Raw genomic sequence first — 15,686 nt, forward strand, 5'->3', positions numbered from 1 at the left:
CTGCGAACGCAACCGTATTTCCGGCTGTCGCTTGTCTCCGCCGAAAACCACGCATTTGCGGCACACGTACACATGCATTCGAATTTTACGGGAATACCCCCTCATACCGGGGGATAAAACACGGAATGAATCGTGGCAGTCTCCGCTGGTATGCTTGTCGTCAGAAACCGGATCTGAGCCGGTTGGTATCATAAAATAACAAGAGTAAAATGTATGTGTTTTTTTGCACGGAACGAATGGGGGAAATCCTGTGTGACGCACAATTTTAATCATTAAAGATAACTTTGCCAATGCACCAGGCCTGAAGTGAGCAATTTCAGTTCGACAGTTGTTCCCTTGGCCCTCTAGTGTTTCAATTAAGGATCGGTGACATAAAGAGGAAGGAAAGATTATTGAAGACACGCACAGGAAAAGAAAATTCAGTTTTTATTTATTTTCAATTTTTTACTAATTTTTTTAGTGCTGTGTCCTCAATTAAGCACGGCAACTTGGAGATCTGAAAATCCTGAATATTTGTTTTCTAAACAAAAAAATCTTAGTAAAAGAGCCTACAAGAGTCTCGCGGGATTTTAAGAAAGCACGTACGGTTTGGATGGTATGACCAGACAGGTAGCTAATGTGATTTCTAATAAATTCCTGTTTAGATTTTTGTCACCTCGAGACACGGGTCATGTTACGTGTTAAAAATGCCAAGTAACTACAAAATGTGCTTTGTTTGTGTTCGCTCTCCGCGTGTGAAAGACTGAAAATCTTGGACACAAAAAAGTGCTTTCTTCGAAGAATAACTTGCTTTTTCTGCGGGACAAAAAAAGGTCTGAAAGCTACGTCGAGCTGTTTACACCAGCAATGACGAAAAAATGAACCCTACAACAACGAAATTTCAAAGTTTTGTTTCAATGTGGCTTGTCATCACGGCTTCGTTGCTGACCTTGTTGTTCAATGCTTGCTCGGCAGCACCCATCGCAACCGATCCAAGCAAACCATCACAAGCACAGATCGATGCCGTCAACAATTCGGTCGCAGAGGTGAGTCATGACTTTTCCATTTTAATTTTCGAGTGCACACGTTCCGTGCCAACGGCAAGTCCTCAAAACATGCAAACAGTCCTTGTAACACGATGACAGTGTGATGTTAAAACAAGCATAAGTCATGTAGCAGATAGTCATGCACAGATGTTCTCACGACTCCGCGCCTTTAAGTAGAAGTGATTAAATCACCATTTGTTCTTCAATTTTTCTCTTAACCATACAATTTTCAAGTATGCTCAAATCTTCAGTTTTAACTCGTGGTTTGCTGACTGCCATGACAATGGTTCCCGCGACATGGCGCGTATGTTTTAAAAGGAGATTGGACTGGATTTGTAAGTCTAGGACCGGATTTTAAAACATGTATTTGTAACGCGGAAGGATTTGCCAGTAAAACACGGATTCGTAAAAAGATTTCTTAGAGATGGATTTGGAAAGTAAATATAAAACATGGATTTTGTAAAAGGAGGATTTGTAAAACATGAATTTCTAAAACATGGATTTGAATAAAAAGGTAGATTTATAGAACCAAGAGACGATGTTTATGTTTACGCAAACCGAAGCAGTTTCTAGGTTGGGTCAAGTTTGAACCAGGTTTGGGGAATTGAGAATATCGCAATGACATCCCCACCCAAATTTTCGGGGAGGTCCCCCCCGGAATCACGCCATGCCCAGGGGACTCAAGGAACAAGGAACAGAGTCTGTTTCCACTTAGGGTTTAAATTGTTTTACCATGCTGATTACTTTAATCTGTCCACTGTAGCCTGCGTCGCAGACAGTCTAAATCGCTGGTACGACTATACCAGTTATTTTGTGACACGTTCGGCTGCAACGCAGGCTAGTCCACTGACCCTCTCTTTTGTTATCGAAAAGCATACCGTCGCGTCTTAAGCCGCGCGCGAGCCAACACGCGAGGGGGTCGATCAAAAACAAAATCGCATAAAAAACGTCTTTGGTCTGACTATGCTAACTGACGATAATTGATCGGTGAATGGTCGTTTTCTCGGCAATACAAATTGAACGTCAAATCTAGAAGACTTTTCTGGCAAGAGCTTTAGGAGAGGAACGCGCAAGCTAAAAGTAAACGAAATAAATAAATATAGAAATAAAGAAAAAAATGTTTTAAACTATTTTTCTGAAGAACTTCAGCGTGTTTCTCTCTTTTTTCGATAGCTTGAGAGCCTGGAATTTTGATGAACTTGGGGGGTGAATATCGAGTGTCATTGCACTCTTTTCAATGGCATATTTTTGCATTCTTTTGAGCCACAGCCACGCATCTTAAAATTCATTAGCTTATTGCTACAAATCCGATTAAGCGACTTGTTTGTTGATATCGTGAATTCAATGACATTAAAAATGCTTTCTGTCGAGATTTTAAAAATCATTCGCTGTGTTAAGATTTATTGCGATGACAGCGATAACAGTCAATAGTTATGGACTAATCAAGACCAGACGTTTTAGCTATTTATTATATAACTGAGAAAATAAGCTTTGATTGTCTGAGAACCTCCAGTGCAGTGCAAATTAACGCGCGCGCCCTCGTGATTGTCACCGTCATACAATGAATGTGTAATCGTCTGAAAGCTCGAGCAATTGAGTTACTCGTGACATTTGAAAATTTTGAGAGAATTTTCAAATATCACGAGTAGTGTTTATACGATTACCTACACTAATTTAGATTGCGGGAATCAACACCGAAAATAAACAATGATTTTCGCCAGAGGGATACTCCTCTAGGGGGGGGGGGGGGGGGTAGTTCCGACAATCGCATCGTAGAAAGTACCCCACGGTTGAAACTTTTTCTCAGCTATAGCTCTACGATAGGAAATTAGGAACTCCACAAGCTAAAACATATTTTACTGTAGCGGGATTCGAACTTATGTCTTCGGAATAACTAGTCTTTGTTTTATCGACTGAGCTGGATTGTTTGACTGGACTGTTTTTTGAAAAGAGTTGGAAAGTCGCGGGAGAGATTCAAGGTAGATTACGAACAGCTCCTGCCTTTCCTTTTGCAAACGGGATAGCTATAGTGACAGGTTAGGAGTAGCGGGGGTAACTGATCGCAAGGAAATCGAAACCTCCAACGCAGATATCCTTGCGTGAAGAACGCAAAAAGCGGTTTAATTTTGTGCGGTTTGATTTTGTGCGAGGGTTCAATCAAGGATCCTCGTCTGGAAATTTATGTGGTCGAAATCCCTAAAAGAGACCACTTGGCAACCGAGTGTGATTCGATCTTTACGTGACCCTTTAATTAAAGATGCCACTTTTTTTATTTGATACAACAACTTTATTTGCGTTTTATCCAAAAACATTGCAATGAAAACTAGCAATGTCATTTTTTATGTCATTTTTAGGTGATTTTCTATTTAGGAGGGCTTCACTGAAACCGCCTTTGGCGAGTTGGATTCCCTCACTAAATATTATTATTATTATTATTATTATTATTATTATTATTATAAAAGTCACGACGTTTAAACTCATCAGCAATCGATGAGCTTGGGGAGTGTTGCCTGAAGGGATGGTGGAGCTCGAGAGCAAACTAAATTGAGCGCGTAAGGTATCCATGACAACCTTGTGAGCGGCAACCATCAGGCACCGTCACACTGAAAAAAACAGTGGAAACACAGGATACTTTCTATGAAGCTAAAGGGGGATGGGTGGGCTTGGAGAAAAGCTTAACGAGAACTATCCAGCAGCGAAAAACACGCGGAACGATTTGACATCCGAGGCCCAGGTGTAAAACCCAGGCACCCCCCTACCACCCCGTACCCACTCTGAGGGAGACTGCTGGCCAGCAATCTTGTTTAGCATTTAACTTCGCCTAAATTACATTTAGCCACATTTCGACCCCTCCGAGGTCATTTTCGACGGCGAGTAATAAATACAACATTGGTATAAATATCTTTTTAACACTAAACTGAAGTTTGAACGAACAGTATGATTTAATCCAAGCCAACTTATTTGTTTAGATCAAAGCTTTTTGTTTTATTGTCTCATTGTTTTAGGTCCTTTATCGAAAATATTTTATTGTATTCTACCGTTCGTGACAGTTTGCATCATAATCTTGATCATTCCTTAGGGGTTAGGGGAAAAACGGCAAAATTTAATCCTCATCTTAAGTTGACCCTCAAACCTAAAAATAAACTGTAAATAAAAATGTAGTACTTGATGAGGTAAAGATCTGGTCAACGAGTGTTTCCTTCATCAAAAAAAAAAAAAAAAAAACTAAATGAGTATGTGTCTGAAAATAAATCCAACAGTTTAACTTGATAATATAAAGAAAATTTAATTTCTTTTCTTTTTTTCAGCTTTGGTTGGAAAAATACAGGATAAAAAAATCTGGAGCAGCCTTTAATTTCACGGACCTCATCTCAAAGCTGCAGTTTAGGGCTGGGTTAGAACAAACTGGAGAACTGGATGAAGAAACCAGGAAGCTATTTGTCATTCCTCGATGCGGAAACCTGAACGAAGAAGATGAAGAACAATTCGCTGGTGCGGCTAAAAGAAGAAAAAAACGTTATTACCTTCAAGGAACTAGATGGCAAAAAAAGGTTAGTGATTTATATATACACCGACTTGAAAATAAATTCTGGTCTACCATCGCAGGATGCAAAGGACGGACAGGTTAATTTAAGTCTGGCATAGACTACATCAGGAGCGCACAATTTAAAACCTTCAGCAAGACATTTTATACATTCATGAGCCCATCACTATCCTGGTGATGATGCATTGCGTTGTCCACTGAGGGAACCCGAAACGCTTGGATTTTATTTGAACGTTTTCGCACTTTTCGTATGCTCAATTCAAAGATGTTTATACAAAGCCGGAAAATCATTGCGAAGAAACAATTTTTTCACTCGCTATAAGCATGGCAAATTCGTTATTTTCGAGAATGCAAACCATGGTAAAGGCCGCCTTCCTAGCGTCTCTATCGATATAAAGTGCCTCTCTCCAGCCAGGTGGATAAATGGGTACCGGCGAACTTAATGTGGTGGGGTAACCCTGCGATGGACTAGCATCCCAACCAGGGGTAGTAGAAATACTCCTAGTCGCTTCATGCTACAGAAACCGGGATAAGCTCCTGCCTGATGGGCCACTTGGCTTGTATACAGACTTAAACTCCCCCTCGCTTGCCCTGTTTGAAAAGTAACGCATATGAAAATCACATTGACCATGCAAGTTTGTTCAATCCAGTTGAATAGTTGGTGACTTTTTGTCAATTACATTTCATCTATCGAATCATGATATTGTGATCTGGGATTGAAAAATTCGATAAACTTTACTATTAATTAACGTTTGTTGTAGATTGTTTATTAGTTATTTGTTCATTTTTTATGAACTCGTAAGTAGCACTACACTTACAAGCTATTGAAACAACCACACATTTCAGTGACAAAGCCGGTGAACGATGTTTCGTTTCTTGTTTCTTAGGACCTGACGTACCGTTTCTTGTCGGCCACACCCGATCTTCCGGTAGATCTCCAAAGAGATATCCTTCGGAAAATGATCAACAAATGGGCAGAGGCTAGTACGCTGACCATAAGAGAACAAACCGACCCAGCAGTTCCGGATGATGACGTGGACATTTTAATTCGATTTGTCAGACTGTATCACGGTGACCCGTATTCATTTGATGGTCCAGGAGGCACGCTGGCGCATGCGTACTATCCACATCACAACAAAGGTTAGTGTCAATGGCCGCGGCCGCACTAGAGAGTTTACCGGGTTATTTCTAATTAATTAATTACGGTTAACCGGGTTACCGAAAAATAGTGATGCGGCCGCTAATTTCGGCTGTTCATGGAACTTAAACCGGGTTTACGGTTACCATGGAAATTAATCGACGAACAATAGATTTTATAACAGGGTTAGGTTAATTTTAAACCACCTTTTTCCGTGCTTTAACCCAGGTCAGTGGTCTCTTATCAGCAGTCTGATCAGCGCTGCACGGAAGCGAGTGTTTCTTTTTGCCATAAATGGCGACAGAATACGACAAAGGGCTTGAAAAGAGTCGAAGCTCATTCGAAAATGCTCTCTAAAAAAGTCATGCATGGCAGGATTCCTATGGATTTCCCCAAACCATCGCTGGTCTCTTGGATATACCCAGACTCGAGGACGATTCATTCGACGGTGATGGAGAACACTCTGACGTCTACGCGAAATTAACATCATTTTTGAAAGATCTGCCTTAGAAATTTGCGTAGTGCGCATTAGAAGGAAGAGGGACTGCCTTAGCCGTGAGTGGAGAGAAAGGAAACGAAAACAAGAAAAAAAAAGAATTGAGAATATAACAACAGACTGAACAGGGTCCTCGAAGTCTGCCATTTTGTTGGTTTATCTGATGACGTCAATTGAGTTTAACCCACTTCATAACCCATCTCAGTGCGGCCGCTCATAAAATATAACCCCGTTATTTTATTATAACCAACCTTTAACCGAGTTAAGTTGTTTAGAATTTTTAACCAGCCAGGTTTCTACAAAATAAACCTAGTTAACTCTCTTAGTGCGGCCGCAGCCAATAGCATTCTCGACCCCAAAGCTATTGTCTTTTGCGCATGACTGATGGCTCAAATAGCTCTGGGGAACTCGGCACTGAATAGTCTGTCCTGATAAGCAATCGATACCTCTGGGAGAAATTGAAAGTTATGCCAGAATTAGTAGCAGCGGTTACTCTCTTTACGCATGTTCAGAAACTGGTGATGCGATTAAACTTGAACGAATGTGCACAATCAAACTGGAACGAGGATTTTCTGGTTTCAGTTTTATTCTCGTCCCCAGAGGCCGCACTCCTTTTGGTCAGCACCAAGAATCGCGATTCTTGGTGCTGACCAAAACGAGCGCGGCCTCTGGGAACGAGAATGGTATCAGTTTATGATTTCGTCTAGGGCGTCTGGCGTTAGGTTACCCCTGACCGAAAACGCTCTTGCTCTGGAGACGAGACTGAGTCAATACCTGCGACTTGTATTTCTCTCGCTATTTCGATGCCGGCTACGTTTCAAATGTCGAAACATCCTTCAGCGTTATGCAGTCAAGGCTTCGACGGAAGGCAGAATTTAGGTATCGGGGCAATCGGCATGTCGGTAGTGAAAATCATCTTAAAACAATTCAATCTATATGTTCATTGTTTCAGGTTTATCTGGTGACGCACATTTCGACGACGACGAAAGATTTACAACAGGAACGAGCGACGGCATCAACTTGGACTGGGTGGCGGTTCACGAGTTTGGACACAGCATGGGCCTGGAACATTCTAACGTGCGGGAATCCATAATGTACCCTTGGTACAAAGGTTATTTCCCAAATATCGAGCTTACCTATGATGATATACAAGGAATACAGGCGCTTTATGGTGAGTATAAGTTCCAACTTACATGAAGGTACGCTGTTAAATGGCAAGGTAGAAGAAAATGTGCTCACAATATTTTCTACCAAACGCAAACTCGCAATTAGGAGTCGTGTCTACTTTCCTGATATTCTGCATTATAAACCATTAAATATTTTCTCTTGCGAAAGATTGGTCTTAACGCGTCACGTGACTGAATGTGCCCCAGCTAAAACTGGGCAACATTACTCGGATATTCTGCCCGTGTTCCGAAAAATAATTGAAGGATAATAACCACAATAGACTCATTTTGGCGCAAAAACATGTTCAGATATTTGTCCTTGGACATTATTTGTTCCTCGAAGCTCATAGTTTTCCTTGAGCTGCGCTCTCGGAAAATGTTCGCTTCTTGAAACAGAAAATGTTTGCGGACAAATATCAGAGTATAGTTCCGCGCCAAATACAGGGTATTGTTTATATATCAAGTCACTGACCTGATATAGTCGATAATTCCCTAATCGTACCTTTTTAGTACGCTTCGATTCGGCGGCACGTAAGGTTCATTTGGTCTCACCATGACTGATTGATCCCGACTGCGTCTCGCCAAAGTACAAACCATGGCTCGATTAAAATCGCCTGATATGCCGGGAAAGCGTGGTGAAAAGGTACTCCATGAGATATTGATACTGGAAGATACTGGAAGATACTACCCACCAGATATCCTTGCAACAATTTAACAAATGGTAAACGCCATAGCGTGCACTATTGAGTTATGGATGCACGCGGGAGGTTGCTAAGCACGAAAGAAGCGTAAGAGTCGCACGAGGCGATAGCCTCGTGCGACTCTAGCTTCTTGAGTGCTTAGCAAACCTCCCAAGTGCATCCATAACTCAATAGTGCACGCTATGGCGTTTACCATTTGTTTTATAACATAACATTGAGACATTGGAACAACAGAAGTCCTTTTATTGAGCTACATCACAAAAAAATGTTCGTGTAGTCTTACATGACAAGAGAAAACAAGCGCGCGAAAATTCATTCACGACAACCGATTGCACACCAGTAGCTCGATAACGTTTCATCTTGAGACAACTGTGAAGACAGTTTCGCATTTCTGGCAGAAGAACGTCGGCCATTACTTTGGAAACAATGTCTGTCAAAAGATTTGCTTTGTAAACATTAGCACACACGTCAGCAGCGTACACCCATGGGCAAATAGTAAATGCTAAATTAACCAATCAGAGCGCGCGCTTTACTTTAGTTATGTTATAAACAAAATTAAACCTGAAGTTGTGTGATGAAATTCTTTGAGTAGGTATGACATATGACATTCAATTTGTAGGTAAACCGACTCCGGCTCCGACGACCACCGAGTCGACAACTACGACCGAGGCTACAACGACAACCGAGGCGACAACGACGACCGAGGCGACAACGACGACTGAGGCAACAACGACAACCGAGGCAGTAACGACGACCGAGGCTTCAACGACGACCAAGGCAGCAACGACGACCGAGACAACGACGACGACCAAGGCAGCAACGACGACCGAGGCAACGACGACGACCGACGCAACGACGACGACCGACGCAACAACGACGACCGATCGCGAGTCGACGACGACTGAGGCTACAACGACCACTGAGAAACCCACTACTTCTCTACCGGTTTTGGATGTTTGCCAAGTGAAGAAGTTTGACTCATTCTTGATGGGTATGGATGGTAGAACGTATGTGTTCAGTGGGGATTATTTCTGGGTGCTCTCTGTTAGGCTCAGCGTAGAAAGCGGTCCCATAAAGATAACATCTAAATGGATGGAACTCAAAACGCCAATAAACAGCGCGTATACAAATCGTTACGGTAGGACCGTGTTCGTTAAAGAAAACGAGTAAGTCAGTTAAATTGCGTTTGAATTATAAATGAGATAAAACAATATATTTAGTCTTTTGATGGAAGGAACCTTTAAGGTTGGGTTTGAGCGAGGTTTCATTGAACTGTCACATGTCCATGAAAAATAGTCTCTCGTGTAAACCGCCCTACTCTATTACAGATGGTCTCCTAATAAACAATAATAATAATGATAATAATAATGAGAAATACTTTATTTGTAGCGGAAAGAACCATCAGTGTTAACGCACACTGGTCTTAACAGAATGTCCAGTATCAATAAATATTTACAGCCGGAAAAAGGTTAAAAATTTTAAAAAATACATATATCTTATTAGATGTTTTGGTATGTAGTATCGCTGTATATTTTTACGAGTTGTGCTGTATTTTGACGAGTCCGTAGGGCAACGAGTAAAAATATAAAGCGATACTAGACACCATAACATCTCGGCCAATGAAAAGGAAGAAAAGAATACATGAAACGATAATATGTATTATTATTAATTATTTGTAATAATTACTGAATCTTCAATTCATTGACAATTCACAGATATTGGAAATATTATGGCTTTGTCTTAGAAGAAGGACCAAGAGACATCAGTCAACTAGGTCTGCCATCGACCCTGGGAAGCCCCGATGCGGCTTTTATCTGGGGAGGCAATCAAAAGACGTATTACTTCAAAGGGGATAAATACTGGCGTTATGACGAGGACTACAGAACTGTTGAAGCTGGTTACCCGAGGTCCATTACGGTTTGGGGTGAGGGAGTTTACTTCATATTATTTCTTATTACACCCTTTGAGGTCTGACGAACGAACGGAGGAACGAACGAGCGGACGAAAGGACGCATAGACGGACGAACGGAGGGACGAGGAACGAATGGACGAACGGATGAACGGACGAAGACGAACGGACGATCGGACGATCGGGCGAACGGGCGAACGGGCGAACGGGCGAACGGGCGAACGGGCGAACGGGCGAACGGGCGAACGGGCGAACGGGCGAACGGGCGAACGGGCGAACGGGCGAACGGGCGAACGGGCGAACGGGCGAACGGGCGAACGGGCGAACGGGCGAACGGGCGAACGGGCGAACGGGCGAACGGGCGAACGGGCGAACGGGCGAACGGGCGAACGGGCGAACGGGCGAACGGGCGAACGGGCGAACGGGCGAACGGGCGAACGGGCGAACGGGCGAACGGGCGAACGGGCGAACGGGCGAACGGGCGAACGGGCGAACGGGCGAACGGGCGAACGGACGGACGAGGAACGAACGGACGAAAGGGCGAACGGACGAACGGACGAACGGACGAACGGACGAACGGATGAGCTAATACAAATTGAGCCAGTCACTGATAAGATTTCTATTTTGAACTTGGAACATAGGCTACAACTCATGACGGTAGTCTGTTATTCTCAACTTAGGTTTTGTCGCGAGAAATGTCGGACAAACTGCTACATAGTAAATGGTTTGAACCCGGGAGTATCAGTAGTTCGTATAGTGTGATCGTCCGGGTGAGTGTAGTTCTGAAAAGAACTGTTGTTGGTGACTGACGTTTCGACAACCTGAGCGGAAGTCATCTTCAGAGTCAAGTGAATAGTGTTTGTCAGTCGATGATGTTATAAGTCTGGTCCGTTGAACGTGATTGGTCAGTATAGCCATGATGGTATTGACTGAAAGACTCGTGTGAAGTTTGTCATCAGTCATTGGTGGGTTTCGATGCGTCTATTGTTAGTCAAATAGGTCGGTTTTTGGTCCGTGTATTGTTGAGTCGGTCTGTTAGAAGTCCGTTTGTCGGTTTCGTTTCCGTCATGGATAAGTCGTTTGTAAGGCGCCGGTAGTTGTTGACATCTATTAAGAGGCGTTTGTTCTAGGTTAGTGTACCAGCTTTCCAGAGTCAGTCGTTGAAAATAGTTTGTACTGTAGGTTAAGCACTGAGCAGAGTCCCAGTCAATGTTGTGGTTTGTCAGTTGATGATGTACAGCAATGTGATTGTTGGCATCACCATTTCTCGTGGCTCGTTTATGTTCAGTCAGTCTCGTGTTAAGGTTTCTGCCAGTCTCACCAATGTAGGAAGCCTGGCAGTCGGAGCATTTGATCTTGTAAACTGCTCCTGTCTGTTGTTAGGTTCGTCTCTGTCTTTCACGTTGGTCAGTGAGTGTCGTAACGTAGTTGTAGGTTTGTGGGCTACACGAATGTTGTAGGGCTGCAGGATCCGTGAGATGGTCTCAGAAGTGCCCTTAATGTAAGGTATGGTCACTGTAGTAACAGGTGTAGGGTTCCTGTTGGTAGCGTCAGCTTCAGTAGGTCGGTAAATGTCTCGTCTAATAAAGTCAGCGTTGTAGTTGTTTTTATGAAAAGCACGTTCGAGGTATCTGTTTTCGTCACGTAAGCTGTCCGGTGTGTCACAAACTAGTTGCGCTCGTCTCGTCAAAGTTTTTTTAGTCGTGGCTTTGCGTGAAGTCGGGTTGTAGGATGATTCGTCAAGTAATCTGTCGGGATGCGTCGGTTTTCTGTACACTGTCGCTCGTAGTTCGTTGTTGTCGCGGCTTACCAAACAGTCTAGAAAAGGAAGTTTTCCATTTTCTTCGATCTCTTTAGTAAACTGGATGTCGGCGTTCTGTTCGTTTAGGTGGTCGTGAAAATCGTCAATTTCGTCTTTGTGAACGGCGGTAAAGGTGTCGTCAACGTAGCGTAACCAAAGCGGTATCGTTTGTCGGCAAGTTGCAAGGGCGCGTTCCTCCACGTGTTGCATCACAACTTCTGCGACAACGACAGAAACAGGCGACCCCATGGCTGTTCCATGCAACTGTTTGTAGTGTTTACCGTTGTACTGAAAGTAAGTCGATGTAAGGCAAAGGTTCAGTAAGTCCATGATGTCTTCTGTCGGTAACGGTAGTTTAACAGTAGATTGTTGTATAGCAGTCTCGGTACACTGTAATGCCAATTGAAGTGGAATACTGGTGAACAGTGATTTCACATCAAAAGACACAAGTTTGTAGTCGTAAGGTATCTGTACTGTCTTAATAGCGTCAATAAAGTTCTCCGTGGATTGTAGTTTGCGTCTTGATTTGTCAGTAAGGGGTTGCAGTATGGTCGTCAAGTACTTAGACAGTTGATACGTAGGGGACCCACAGAATGACACTATAGGTCGCATCGGTACCTACATGCGACGAAACATTTACCGACCTACTGAAGCTGACGCTACCAACAGGAACCCTACACCTGTTACTACAGTGACCATACCTTACATTAAGGGCACTTCTGAGACCATCTCACGGATCCTACAGCCCTACAACATTCGTGTAGCCCACAAACCTAACTACGTTACGACACTTACTGACCAACGTGAAAGACAGAGACGAACCTAACAACAGACAGGGAGCAGTTTACAAGATCAAATGCTCCGACTGCCAGGCTTCCTACATTGGTGAGACTGGCAGAAACCTTAACACGAGACTGACTGAACATAAACGAGCCACGAGAAATGGTGATGCCAACAATCACATTGCTGTACATCATCAACTGACAAACCACAACATTGACTGGGACTCTGCTCAGTGCTTAACCTACAGTACAAACTATTTTCAACGACTGACTCTGGAAAGCTGGTACACTAACCTAGAACAAACGCCTCTTAATAGATGTCAACAACTACCGGCGCCTTACAAACGACTTATCCATGACGGAAACGAAACCGACAAACGGACTTCTAACAGACCGACTCAACAATACACGGACCAAAAACCGACCTATTTGACTAACAATAGACGCATCGAAACCCACCAATGACTGATGACAAACTTCACACGAGTCTTTCAGCCAATACCATCATGGCTATACTGACCAATCACGTTCAACGGACCAGACTTATAACATCATCGACTGACAAACACTATTCACTTGACTCTGAAGATGACTTCCGCTCAGGTTGTCGAAACGTCAGTCACCAACAACAGTTCTTTTCAGAACTACACTCACCCGGACGATCACACTATACCAAACTGCTACACGTGAGCTTGCAAACAAATAGACTGATACCCTAGGATAAAGAGTAGTAGACGGCTGAACTTTATGGAATAGCTTTGTTTTAATTTGTCGTTTGATACTGACATTCTAGGCCTCCCGCTCTCCATGAACATGAACTCCGCCATGACATGGAAAGGTAATCGGAGAACCTATTTCTTCAAGGATACTAACTACTGGAAGCTTGATGATGGCAGTCTTCAACTAGTCGGTGGATATCCACGCAATATTGCTTCGATTTGGATGAAATGTGAAGCTATACCGTAAAGCCGAAATCCCATGTATCAGAAATAGAACTGTTTCTAAAGAGAACATGGCTTAAGAAATTTCACAAATCTTTTGTAAGCTAGGTTGTACGCATCGTAAGGATGATTTTCTCACGGAGCTACACAACCGATTTGCAATAAATCTCGGTTTTAACGCCAGTGGCAGTGTAATCTCTTCATACATATTTTGCATCGAGGATGGGTATCGCCCTCCTTTGTGTGGTCTTTGTACTTCTTGTTTAACGCAGTCAGTTAACAAATTAACCATGACCATAAAAGAGTGGAGGGGGAAGAGTTCTTTTCAGAATTTTCAGTGGATAGCACGTTTTGCCTTAACTTGTTTCAGACCAAAATATATTCATGGATATCCCGTAACCTTATAGTTTCGTTCGCGGAATACACAGAAGCGCTTTACCATTGGGGTTGCTTCTGTGTTTCATTACGGCATTAAACTCTCTTTAATGTTGAATTTTGAGCTTAAATAGCCTACATTAGAAATTAAACCCGCTTCGAAAAGAATATGCTCCAAAGAAATCGAAATCGTTTGTAATCCAACTTAATGTAATACCGATCGATATCGCGACAAGCTGTATCTCAGCACAGAGCTACAATAAATTTGACTACAACTGAAACACCAGTAGCAGTGTTATTCCTTTGAATCAGGGTTATTATTCCCTCCCGTGTAGATTATTACCGTTTTGAAGTGATTATAATTAAGTTGATCACGAGAACAAAACAAGTCGTTTTCCTAGCCCGATGGGGGAGCGGGGGTGCATAATTCCTGTAAAGTGCAGACTGCAGACTACAGACTTTTTAAGTATGTTAAATATCACTCAAGTTAGACTGAATATCACTCAGGTTAACCTAAATTTAAATAATAGCGCTCCAGCTAGCCTGTTTACTGTTAGCTCTCAATGACGGAAATGGTAACACGATTCAAGGTAAAACGTCTACAGTCTACAGTCTGCATTTTACCCTCAGTCTGCATTTTATTCCCGGCCTCCAGTCTCGAGTCTGCCCTCCGCAGTCTGCGTTTTACATTGACCGCTTCAGAAGCACTGAAAAAGGTAAAGTGTTGTGTGATTGATTGATTGTACGGAAAACTGCCATAGGGGTATTTAAACGGCCCTTTAATTTTCAAAATATCTCGAGCAAACGAAACAAACAGCTGAGTTTTGTAAGTTAAGGGGGTTTATCTACGGTGGCCCATATCTGCAAACAACAAACAATTCTTGAAACACAACACAATATTTTTGAAACACAAGTCAATATTTGTGAAACACAACACAAAATTATCGAAACACAACACAAAATTATCGAAACACAACACAAAATTATCGAAACACAACACAAAATTATGCAGAATTGATGTGCTATTATACAAACTATAATCCTATCATTAGTCAACCGCTGACACGTTATGCGCCTAACTCAATCCTGCCATTGTGTTGCCATTGTGGTAGTGATCATGAGGGACAGTCGTAGTGAGGAGGTAGTGAGATATATGGATGTTTCTTATAAATGCTTGGACTGCTCAGAGGAGCCTGAGGAAACGTACAAATTCTGTTCTAGATGTGGAGCAGCTGTCGACAAAGAGGAGGTTCTCATACGTTATTATTTTCAGCGTGGCTAGATGTAAAGACACATAAATAAAGTTTGTGTATGTGGCTTTCCTTACTCGGTTATTGTATAGACTGGTTCAAAGATATCTTGCAGGCAGACCTCGATCATGTCAGGGATCACTGGAACACCCACTATATTCAAAAATCACGGCACGATACGATACCAGGTTGACCTGATGAGCTTTTCTACCTTCCTGAAAACGGTGGGTTTGAAGATTTCAAATGTCCTGTTACAGAACAACAACTTGATGATATGGCTGTGTACTGTAGGTCAGTGGAAGACGAGAACAGTTTTCTGGAGTATTTTAATTATGTGTTAGAGAATCTGAATTTGCACCATCCAACAAACTGGAGGGAGGCATTAGCACTGTTCCAACGTTTGATGCTAGTGGCACAATAGCTATAACAGTAATTCAGAAATTTCGATACAACTCAATATTACAATGGGAAAGTGGCTGAGTGCAATTAATTCTATTTATTTCATGGAATAAATGGAATGAATTCTTTAGTTCCTAAGTTGGAATGAGATTTGCCAGG

General features: G+C 42.5%; 1 protein-coding gene across 2 annotated transcripts; it reads left to right on the plus strand.

Annotated features, from left to right (window-relative positions):
• The first annotated feature begins 673 nt into the window (after positions 1-673).
• LOC110056356 (stromelysin-2-like) lies at positions 674-14,159 on the plus strand. Of its 2 annotated transcripts, XM_089290836.1 has the most exons (8): positions 674-1,025; positions 4,334-4,576; positions 5,457-5,709; positions 7,156-7,374; positions 8,690-8,901; positions 8,962-9,236; positions 9,786-9,994; positions 13,356-14,159. In XM_089290836.1, exons 1-8 carry the CDS (start codon positions 858-860, stop codon positions 13,526-13,528), a joined length of 1,752 nt encoding a protein of 583 aa, XP_089146962.1. In that variant the 5' UTR covers positions 674-857; the 3' UTR covers positions 13,529-14,159. The 2 variants fall into 2 exon arrangements, with proteins under 2 accessions (XP_089146962.1, XP_089146961.1); XM_089290835.1 differs by having other exon boundaries at positions 8,690-9,236.
• The last annotated feature ends 1,527 nt before the right edge of the window (positions 14,160-15,686 follow it).

The sequence above is a fragment of the Orbicella faveolata genome, unplaced genomic scaffold (assembly GCF_042242905.1).
Source record: "Orbicella faveolata isolate gen_17 unplaced genomic scaffold, um_ofav_v1 contig_24, whole genome shotgun sequence".
Lineage (NCBI taxonomy): Eukaryota > Metazoa > Cnidaria > Anthozoa > Scleractinia > Merulinidae > Orbicella > Orbicella faveolata.